The sequence below is a fragment of the Ipomoea nil genome, unplaced genomic scaffold (assembly GCF_001879475.1).
Source record: "Ipomoea nil cultivar Tokyo-kokei standard unplaced genomic scaffold, Asagao_1.1 scaffold0875, whole genome shotgun sequence".
Taxonomy (NCBI): domain Eukaryota; kingdom Viridiplantae; phylum Streptophyta; class Magnoliopsida; order Solanales; family Convolvulaceae; genus Ipomoea; species Ipomoea nil.
Window position 1 is genome coordinate 1,228,524 of NW_017617303.1, and position 11,345 is coordinate 1,239,868.

At 36.0% G+C, this 11,345-nt stretch overlaps 2 protein-coding genes across 2 annotated transcripts; both read right to left on the reverse strand.

Moving 5' to 3' along the window:
• Positions 1-312: 312 nt before the first annotated feature.
• Positions 313-1,025, reverse strand: LOC109178979 (protein RALF-like 24). Its single transcript, XM_019328530.1, has one exon. It carries the CDS (start codon positions 931-933, stop codon positions 487-489), a length of 447 nt encoding a protein of 148 aa, XP_019184075.1. The 5' UTR covers positions 934-1,025; the 3' UTR covers positions 313-486.
• A 2,010-nt stretch (positions 1,026-3,035) lies between these two features.
• LOC109178978 (heat stress transcription factor A-5) lies at positions 3,036-8,737 on the reverse strand. The gene is made up of 3 exons (XM_019328529.1): positions 8,231-8,737; positions 3,323-4,619; positions 3,036-3,274 (listed from the first exon to the last, which is right to left on the reverse strand). The coding sequence occupies exons 1-2, from the start codon at positions 8,459-8,461 to the stop codon at positions 3,396-3,398; spliced, it is 1,455 nt and encodes a 484-aa protein (XP_019184074.1). The 5' UTR covers positions 8,462-8,737; the 3' UTR covers positions 3,036-3,274; positions 3,323-3,395.
• Positions 8,738-11,345: the final 2,608 nt, after the last annotated feature.

Here is an 11,345-nt window from a genome sequence, read left to right on the forward strand (position 1 = left end):
CATTAAGTAAGAGGACTAATGCCTGGTGCCCACAAGGAGTCCACCACATTGGGTGTGATTCTCAATCGCCATGGCTGCTAGGGCTCAATCATGCGTCATTGCCAATAATTTGCCACCTAAGAACCAACTGGTCTCCCCGTGCGGGCTAAGTTCAGTTTTCTTATGTTGAAGACAAGTGGATGTCTAACTTCCACAAAATCTTCAACTTGGCATGAGGTTATTACTTATTAATACCTTTCAATTAAACCTAGGTTACCTGGCAAATACTCATTCTTACACTTCAGGATTTTAAGAAAACTTCATCATCAGTAATTATTCTCAATGGCATCAGATGAAATTAAACATAAACAGTCAAAACAGAAAATAGACAGATAAATCTTCACATTTACAACAAACAAAGCAAAGAATCCTAAACCAAAAATCAGCAAAATGTTCCAAGCACAGTTAAAAAAACTTTACCAATTTCATCTCTGTACTACAATCCCATCAAGAATTGATGCCATTCACCTCTCTAGCACACCTTGTGATGATCTCACACCCTCTGTTGTAAGTGTTAGCTTTCCCAGGACCCTTGCAGTTGTAATATGAAGCACCTGGAGTATCACAGGGCACCAAATCTCTTTTCAGAGTCTCATAGCTAATGTACCTCTTCCGCATCAGCAAAACCCTCCTATTGCTCTCAGAATCCATCTCTTCTTCCTCCATAGCCATGGCAGTGCACTCACTGCTCTTTCCAACGCAACCCCTTTTAACCATTACATCAAAGTCGCTGCCTTTCACCGGATTTAGGCCCATTACTGAAGACCCACCACCGAGACTCAACTGGGGATTCAAGAAAAGTAATGCTAATGAGATGGTGATGAAGGGTTTGAAATGAAGTTGGGTTTTCAGCATCTTGTGTGCCAAGATTTTCCCTGCTGGTGTTTTTTTCATGATTTGTTATGGGGAGTGAAAAGTTTGAGATTTGTGGCTGTGAAAGAAATGACATTGAAGAAGAAGTACTGGAGTGCAAGTGTTTTTGGTAAAATAACTGTACATATAAAACAGACCAATAAGAATATTCTTACATTTATGACTTTACTAGACTTTTTCTTCACCAAAATGTTGAATCTCTAACTTCTTAATGGCTCAACAGATCGAGCTCACTCACTTTGAACATATTTCTCATACTACCGCTGCTGAGATTCTAGCATTGGTCTCTTTTCTCAAATATTACCTACTGAAGCTAAGCCCGTGCGGGCTTACTAGATTTTTTCCAGAATGACTTATAGCTTTTGATATGTAATATAAATTTGGTATGTCATATATATTGCAGTGCAAATTTGATACCTTTATTCAAAGCATGCTCCTCCATGAGAGAAGAAAGAACATATAGTAGCATGTATGGGCTTAGCTCCCTAGTTTAGTAAACAGTATTTTGAAAGAAGAGATCAATGTTCAAATCTTGACAGGGACAAAGTGGGGATTAGTCCTATCTGCTTAGCCATTGAGTTACTGTGATTTTCATCATTCCAAATACTCTGTCAAGTTAGAGTGTGGGAGATCTTGGGGTTGGAGATTCAACCATTGAGAGAAGAAGAAAGAACATAGGGCCATAGATGGTGATTAGTCATTAATGTTGTGGGGATAATCTTGCTGCCTTACCTACTTTGCTATTCTTTAGTCATGGGAAAGTGTAGGGGTGAGTGAAAATGACCCACCAATACAAAACCACCCATACAAGTTTTGGCGAGATTGTACCAATCAAGATCCAAATTAAAGTAATAATAATGCCAATTTCTTTGCATTGGATATCAGTTTGACTTTGAGTTATGTTGCTACAGTGTTGCAGAGGCTGAGTTGGATCTGGGCTGGGTTCAATTCAATGCTCATTCAAACTGTGCCTGTCCTTGCCTCCGTTGTCAAGTGAAGTGTGAAGGGGATTTAAAAATTTTGGATTAGGGATGATAATATGGGTTAGATCTCGTGAGTTAACATGGACTCACCTCATATAATTTTAGATTACGGATGACAATATGAGATTATTAAATCCCGTAAGTTAACATGGACTCATCTCACATGGGCTGGCTCAAGTACGGTCCTCTTGCTATTGTACCTGGACTGACACATCACGATCTTGTATATTGCATCGGGTCGGAGATCCACATTGCTTTTATTTCTTTCTACCAATTTGTTCGTGGAATGCATGGAAAAAATTAAAATAATTTTATATAAATTAAAATTTTGTACATTTTATACTTTAAATGGGAAAATACTATATATTACATGTAGGGTTGCAGTGCACCCGGATACGATTGCACCGCAAGATCCTCCAGGCATGTCTAAAAATCGTAACAGTGCAATCATGTAGTAATTGCAGTGCAATCCTTCACAGGTTCACTGGTTAAGACTCGTTCTCACTTGATTAGAAATCTATAAAAAGAAATAGAAATATGTCATTTTTAATGAACTGATATCATTTATTAAATAATACATTATATAATACAACACACTTATTACAGACATGGGATTTATTATTCCATGTATTTTTAATTCATTGCTCCCATGCATAAGAATTTTTTATGCTTAGGGAACAGTAATGTAGGAAATGAAATGAAGTTTTCTATCTACCAAATAGCCCATGAAATCTTTTTTTCCCCCTCCTAAAACAATGATTTCATCAACTAACTAATAGACAAATAATTCACCCAATTAGGAGTTGATAGAGATTAACCATCTAATCTAATCCTCTCCCAAAAAGTTGAATCTCCAATCCCAAGAGTCCCACACTCCGGCCAGACAGAGCATTCAGGAAGATGTAAATCACAGTGACTCAATGGCTCAGCAAACAAGGCCAAATGCCGATGCGCACAAGTCACAAGGGATCTACCTACTTTGGGCATAATCTCACACTGCCGCCGTCGAGGTTCGAATCTTAGTCTCTTTTTTTCAAATATGGCCTACTGAATCATTGAGTTAAGCCTGTGCGGACCAACTTGACCAATATGACATTGAAAACATGAATCTAAACTTACATAGTTTTGTGATTTTGAATAAGGAACATAAATTACGTATTTATCTTACTAATGATGTAAAGCTTTTGCAAACAGAAAAGAACAAAAATAGGATAAATATCATCTCCCATCAAACCCTAATTGAAACATGAATCTAAGCTTCCCCTAATGTTTTGGGGAACAAATATTAATATATGTACAAATGGTCAACCCCAATACACGGTTTTGAGTAGCTAATGTACAATGATATAAACCATTGGACGAAAATGCTTGCAAATCTTTTCTAAATGCAAAAAAGATTGATATCATGATATTTATCACAAAAAAATTGCAAGTAGACTGAAATTATTTTTACAAGCTATAAATTGAAGAGTGATGGAAATAGGGGGAAGAATCTTGACCTTAGAGAGTAAGTTTATCCATGCTGCTTGTGTTTCGAGCTATTCCCTGATTTGATCTTCTATCCTCTTGCTCATCATATGAACCTGCTCGTAAACCAGAGCTCGCCTCTTCATTATCAGAGCAACCTGGCCTTTCTGTCAGGAATTGCTCCCAGAACACGTCATTCACTCGGGCCGGAGGTGTGGCAGACCCTTGCTTGTTACTTGATGGATTGTGAGCAGAAGACAAATTGGCATTATCTATAGAAGGGTTTCTGGTCTTCTGTGGAATGCTATGATCTGCTACGTTGCCATCAATGTTGGATCTTGACTCTGAACATCTAATCATATCGCCCATTTGTGGCGTTCGGGCTGAATGTGGGTTAGAGTCAACTTGCAGTGTAGAAGAAGCTAGAGTAAGATTCAAATGACAGGACATTTGCCCATCGACTTCCTCATTAGCAGTCAAGGTATGTTGAAACGAGTTGAGTCTCGGACTTGCTTTACCGGTCAAAGATGAATCCATCTTCAAGGTAAATGATGTTCCTGTATCTGAAAGCTCGACTGTCTCTGGAGCATATAGAACATCAGCGGTTCTCATTTGCAAATCGTTCGGCCATCCTTCAGATAATCTCCTGTGGGGACTACCCCCGTCTTCATTTGAGCTTTGAGTGCTATGAGAAAGCAAATTAACATCTGAAACAGCTGGAGATAACTCTAGCCTCAGCTTATTTGAGAAATCTTGGTGGCATAGGTTACCAAACTCAGGTCTAGAACTGCTATGGTTGTCTACCAGGATAGTCGTCTCTTCAACAGGTTGGGAATTTTCAGCTTGAGGCAATCTTCTTTTCTTATTATAAGCTGAAAAATCCATGGATTCCAGTTTTTGAGCAAGACGTTCAACAAAATTTGGATTAAGAATGGCCTTCTTGAAACATGCCAACAAATTCTCTTGCCTTTGCTCCATATTACCAACCCGCTGAGTTAGTTCTTCGAGCTGCTGTTTTGCAGTGGACTGTTGCTGTCTGAATGTTGAGATGTTGGCCTCAAGATTACTCTTCTCACGAGAAAGCTTATCGATTTCTTCCTCATATGTAGCTCTTTCTGGATCTACCGTGGAACCTGGAGGATGACTATGACTGTGAATAGGTTTTCTGCGGTGAATGTTCTTAAGGAGATGCTTTTGGCCTCTCAGAAAACCTTCATTTGCAAATTCCCATCTTTCAGGATCAATCTTCCGAAAACCCTATCAAGGTGACATTGGTGTCAATGCAATTTTGTGTAATTACACTGGGAATTATGAATCTCGAGAATTTTAAAAGCTGAGAAATATGCAGGAGCAGTAACCAAAATATTCAAACAGCTTCATGCAGTAATTGCATTCCTATCTGTACCTTTCAGTAATCAGACCAACATATGGAATGAATATAAATTGACAAATCACGGTAAGAAACAGACTGTAAATTTTGGATAGGAAACCAGCCTAAAGTCCTGTTGAAGCAGTTAAACAATATCCATACAGCTTCAACCCAGTAAATTGAATCCTTATCTATACCTTTTTCAGACCTTTGGTACAGTATTCAGACCATGACACATATATATATCCATAACATCATGTCATAGATTAAAGAACAGACACTAAGGTTTAGAACGGATGACATAAATCCATACAAACATGTTTAAACAGACATTAAAAGGTCTCTGATGAGATGAAATAAGAGGCTAAAGGAGTTTATGTGGAGGTACAGTCTTCCTTTCTCAATGGGTATCAAACAAGGGCTTGAAGCTCAGATTTCCATGCATTGTTTGATCTTTTCTTATAAACCCAGAGGTACACATCACATAATTCCTTCCTGAGACAATCATCATCATCATTTATTATTTTTATTTTTATCTCCGTATAAATTATAAATTTATGCTAAAGATCAAGTTTATGTGAAAGCTAAAGATCAGAATGCATTGGAAACATTATTTTTATCAAGTTCAAAAAATGACTTGTTCAAAAATGTTTTGAAGTCCATTCAGCTCATTCTAGAGTCTGTTAATCCATAACATAGAAACACCCAAGGGAATTTACCTAGAACACTGAACACATTATTAAAAATATAAAAAAAAAAAAAAAATTCCTTTGATGCACCCCATAGGTCCTATATTTCAATGTCAGGAAACTGAGAGTAGTGATGTTCTGAAGGTATCTATGTCTGAAGGAGTTGGGTGTTAATTATCTAAATGTCTAAACTTTTAAAGAAATAAGGGGGCGTTTTGTTCGGGTTATCTAAGATAACAAGGTTATCTTTAGTTGGTTATATGACATTCCTGTGTTTGGTTGAAGTTATCTAACATTCCCATGGAATAAGATTTAACATCCACATCATCATTTTTCTTATTTTGAAGGGAATGTGATTCCCTTGATTTCCTTAGGTAATGTAAGATTCCCTTGCTTTTTTTTTTTACAGACTCTACCCTTCACTCTTTTACAAACTTTGCCCTTGATATCCTTGGTTTCTCTCTCGCATTTATTTTTTCATTCTTACTGATTCCCATTCTTTCTAGTATAAGAATTGGTTCTTTTGCAGTGAAAGTTAATACAAAATTGAAGTGCATCACACATACTCAGTATTGCAATGGAAGTTAATATAAGAATAAGTTCTTTTGCAATGAAAGTTAATACAAAATTTTTGAACTTCATATATTGAAATGCATGAAAAATGTTGAGGGTATTAAAGTAAAATACTAACCATTATAACATAAAGAACAACCCTTAAACCAAACAACTTTATATTACATATCTCAGTTTTAACCAAACACAGGATTCTAACATTCCCAAGAATCTATAAGGTAATCTGACATTCCGGGAACCAAACGACCCCTAAAGGTGTATTCTCAAACCTTTTTCAACTGATAAGTGATTTAATAGCAAACGGGTAATAAGGTGTATGTCAAACAACTTTCAAATTCAGTATAGTAGCAACATCTGTGCTATGAAGACTTGAAGTGGATGAACATAAACATAAGAGGCTTTGCAAATGATCATGCTAGAGCACAGGCAGTTAAAAGCAAAGTGTACCCACAAAGCTTCAGAAGAATCATTTTCAAGGAAGGCATCAAAATCCAGCATGACCTGTTTAATCATTGTCCATAATTTAATGACTAGAAAAGTCAGTCTACATTTGTCAACTCTACAAGCACCTCAGAACAACAAAGCTAGGAATCATAACCGCGTTGGAGATTACATTTTAAATTGGATTCCAATGTGGGAATGTTTTGGGAAGTGGATAAAACAAGGAAAAGCGGCTCCCAGGAAGCCGTGTTATTAATTTTGGAAATTGTATAACACGTCTTTAAGAGAGCCGTGTTATATAGAAACCCTACCGGAGATGAAGATATGAGAGATGTCGAAGAAATATCCAATCTCAGCAAGCTCTTCAGCTGCCCAAACTCTCTAGGAATCGGACTGGTGAAAGAATTGGAAGCCAAAATCATCTCCGAGAGAAAACGAGCAGAAGGAGTGGAAAAGAACCTCTAAATCTCCCAACAAGAGTTGATTTGAAGGTGGGTTGGTGTTTACAGAGAACGAAAGAACGAGAAGCGAGCTAGCTCGGTTGAAATTTCGCAGGAAAAGAGCCCCACAGGCGGGGGCGGTGGAGAAAGAAGAGAGAGGGAGTGGGCCGGGGAAAGTGAAGTGGACAAAAAACCGTCGGAAAAAGCTAAAGGAGGTTTGGTGAATTGGCGGTGGTTTCCGGCAAGGTGATGAGTTAGTGAAGCATTTAAAGCTCTCGCCTCTCAATTGTCAAAGTATATCTGATAATTCCTAAAGCTATAACACGGCTCCTTGGGAGCCGTGTTATTCAAACATTACACGGCTCCTTAGGAGCCGCTTTTCCCTTTCTCGTCCAAATACCAAAATATTCCCACTGGAATCCGATTTGAATATTTTTCCATCTCGGGGAAAGCACCCCAAAGCTAGAGCATTGGAATAAGCCGAGGATTAGATCGGAACTATAACCATGAATTGTCAAATCTACTCTCCGTTAGGTTGCACCAGAAACACATAAAGGCTAGATTAGATGACTAGCAAATTGAATCCTCCAAGGAACACATAAAAGCATCTCAATATAGTTAAGTTTCCTTATCAATCAAAAACTACAAAAGATAAGATAAACTTCACTTTCAGGGTTTCAGCTAAGATAAGACAAACTTCATTTTAAGTAAGCAATATTGTCCTCACAGCTAACTCATATGACTCGGGCACTCAAGATCCTATGATCAACTGCAGCATGCTTTCAAGATTTTGAACTAAAAGAAATGCTAATTACTAGCATCCTGCACTATACATTAATGTCGCTAATTTGGCCGTCCCCTGGTACCAGGCTACCAGCTGTAGCTGTGAGCCCATTGAGCATTATCTGTCCCTGTAAACTGACACCCCAAAGTTTCCACTAATCGAAAATGCATGAAGCAAAAAATCAACCCTAACTCTGTGCATACATAATCCATTCAAAGGCTTCATAAACAAAGCACGCAAATTAGATATTCACCCAATCTTATCCAATGATCGTCTTAAACAAAAATTAATTTCCTATCTAACATAGCTGACATAAATAAGACCGAAATTCAATTCCCACTCTTCAGAGGCAGTATTCACAAAGCAATGACTTTTCACAATTTCACTGAAATTTCACTCTAATCCTAAACGCATACAATCCAAACCCTAAAAGGATTCACAAATATATTCACATGTATACACTTACCAAATTTCAGGAATTAATCAAAACTCAAAAGCAAAGCTGGGGCTTTTTAGATGAATTCAACAAACTAGAAGTCTAAACGGGTAATACAGAGAGAGGATTAACATACATAGGTGTTGAGCTGACGTATGAAGCTGGAGAAGTTGTTGTGCTTGAAGTAGGTAGGGAGGAGAAGCCGCGCGAACTCCGGAGGGTTCCAAACCACGAAGCTGTTGCCGTTCTCGGACCACTGTACGATTTCGTCGGTTGCCGAGTCGTCCACCATGTCATACGTCTTGATAAGGAACGGAGCCGGACCACCACCGCCCCCGCCGGGCGGCACCGGAGCAAGCCCATCCATTTCCGTTGACTTCCGTTGAGCTAGTCGAAGGAGAGAAGCTGCAGGTCGAGTTTGCGAGCTGTCTAGAATTGACTTGGCTGTATAGGGGAGAAGAGATTTTGAAATGATACAGGTAAGAGCTTGGTAGTTGGTGGATTCAAAGTCGTTGACAATTGGGTTGGATTCAATCTCTTTAATCTGAATTCCAACCCAAAATCAAGAATTCAATTCTATGAAGCTACCCTGACCTGGGTAGTCGTGATCGCGGTTTGAACCAAACTAATTGGGGGATCACAACTATAGGAATGTTTAAGTTATCTCACTTCAAGTCTTTAAAAGTAGTACAAAGACTTAATTACCAAAATAGTCCATTCACTTTTAAGAAAAATTATCAATTTAGTCATTGATTAATTTTTTCACCAATAAAGTCTCTCAACTTTAAAAATCTTAACTAATTTAGTTATCCGTTTATTTTGCTGTTAAAGTTCTGTTAATTCAGGACTAAATTGATAATTTCAGTATAGTCAATGAACTATTTTGGTAATTAACTTTTGAATTAATTTTATTTTTGGTCCCACGAATTTTGAAGTCTTATCACTTTTGGTACACAACATTAAATTTTTTCAATTTTGGTGCCTAACTTTTTTTTATTTTTTCAATTTTGGTCATTTCAGCCAAATTCACGGCGTAATCTTGCCAATTTTATATTTTAGGGACAAAATCGTCATCTCAAGAAAATATATTCAATATCTAAGCAAAAGAAAATCATATTAAGAGAAAAAAACAGTTTGCCAATCGTCGATGTTATAAATCTCATATATCTATAGCTAGTTTCTGCCCGTCTTCTCATTATTCTCATTGACCAAACACATATAGATATGATTTTACAGTGGTTTTGTTTATATATTGAATACGTTTCCTCGAGATCACGATTTTACCCCTAAAATATAAAATTCGACAATATTTTACTGTCAATTTGGTCAAAATGACCAAAACTGATAAAAACAATAAAGTTAAGCACCAAAATTGAAAATTTCTAAAGTTGTGCACCGAAATACTCCCTTGACTATAGCAAAATTACCGATCTGATCCTGAGTTAACGGATGTCTAACAACAAAACTAAAGGATGACTAAATTGGTTAAGATTTTTAAAATTGAGGGACTTAATTGGTCAAAAAATAGTCAATGATTAAATTGATAATTTTGTTATAGTCAAGGGACCATTTAGGTAAGAGCAAATTACACTTTTGGTCCTGTGACTATTGGGGGTGTGTTAATTTGAGTACGTGACTTTTAAAACTAACAATTTAGTCCTTTAACTATCATTTTTTTAGCAGATTTGGTCCTCCAGGCAAAATTGCCGGTGGAATTTGGCCGGAAAGACGTTCGAATTTTTAAATAAAACGCTATTTTTTTTACAATTAAAAAGACCAAATTACCCCCACTAATATTTGATTTAAAAATTCGAATGTCTTTCCGGCCAAATTCCATCGGCAATTTGGCTAGGAGGACCAAATCTGCTAAAAAAATGATAGTTAAAGGACTAAATTGTTAATTTTAAAAGTCACGTACCCAAATTAACACACCCCTAATAGTCACAGGACCAAAAGTGTAATTTGCTCTTTAGGTAATTAACTCTAGGACAAATTATGTCATGCATATATGTTCCCTTTGCAGTTTGCACGATGAATTATGATAAATGTTTATTTTTAGTAAGTTCATTATATTTTCATATATTTATTATATGTAGATTCAAAATGAACATGTAGTATATTAATATGAACTTGCATATACTAAAAATGAACATATAACAAGATTTCATATTGCAAAATGGACTTTGATCTAGGATATCACGATTATATTAAGAAATGTTAAGTTAATGACTTATGAGATATATTTTGCATATATTCATACTAGTACCCAAAGAAATGGATAAAGATCAAATCAACCCTCTAAAAATAATAATTAAGCCATCAAATTTAAAACACACATGAACTTTTAGAAAAAAAAAAAAAAAAAGTACAATTAAATCTTTTGGACCGTAATAGGCCTAGGTCAACCACTTGGGCCAAGTCCAACCATTAGGGCAAATTATGACAATCATTACTGTATGGACCATGGTCCACACAAGTTGTGTGGACCATATTTTGTCTACTATAAAATAATGTACATTCAGTACAAATATAATGTACATTCAGTACAAAAATAATGTACATTGTATTCAGAAAATGTACATTATTTTTTTTGAGTGTACATTACATTGTATAATGTACATTCAGTACAAAAATAATGTACATTTAGTATATTAAAAATGTACTTTTTGTTATGGTCCACACAATAATTTGCCAAATTATGATGTGCAATCGTGTACATCATGCATGGTACACACTGTTCTATATTCATAATTATTGAACTATATGTTCATAATTATAAAGTTATATATTCATAATTTTTTAATTTTATATTCATAATTATTGAACTCACTATTCACAATTACAGAACTTTATATTCATAATTTTCGATGTTCATATTCTCAATTGTTGAACGTTGTATTCACAAATCACAGAACTATATGTTCATAATTTGATAATATACAGTTTATAAATTATGAATCTATAGTACATATATTATGAATCTGCAGTATAGAAATTATGAATCTACTATATAGAAATTATTAATCTACTGTATTTAAATTATGAATCTACAGTTTAGAAATTATGAATGTATAGTATAAAAATTATGAATTTATAATATAGAAATTATGAATTTGAACTGTGTGCACCTTGCATAGTGCACACGGTTGCACAAGATAACGCTCCAACCATTAGGGGTGATGCCGAATACGTACTAGACCACTTGTACGCATATTAGCTCCATTTTGGCTTTCTTCACCGAGAACTCAGTT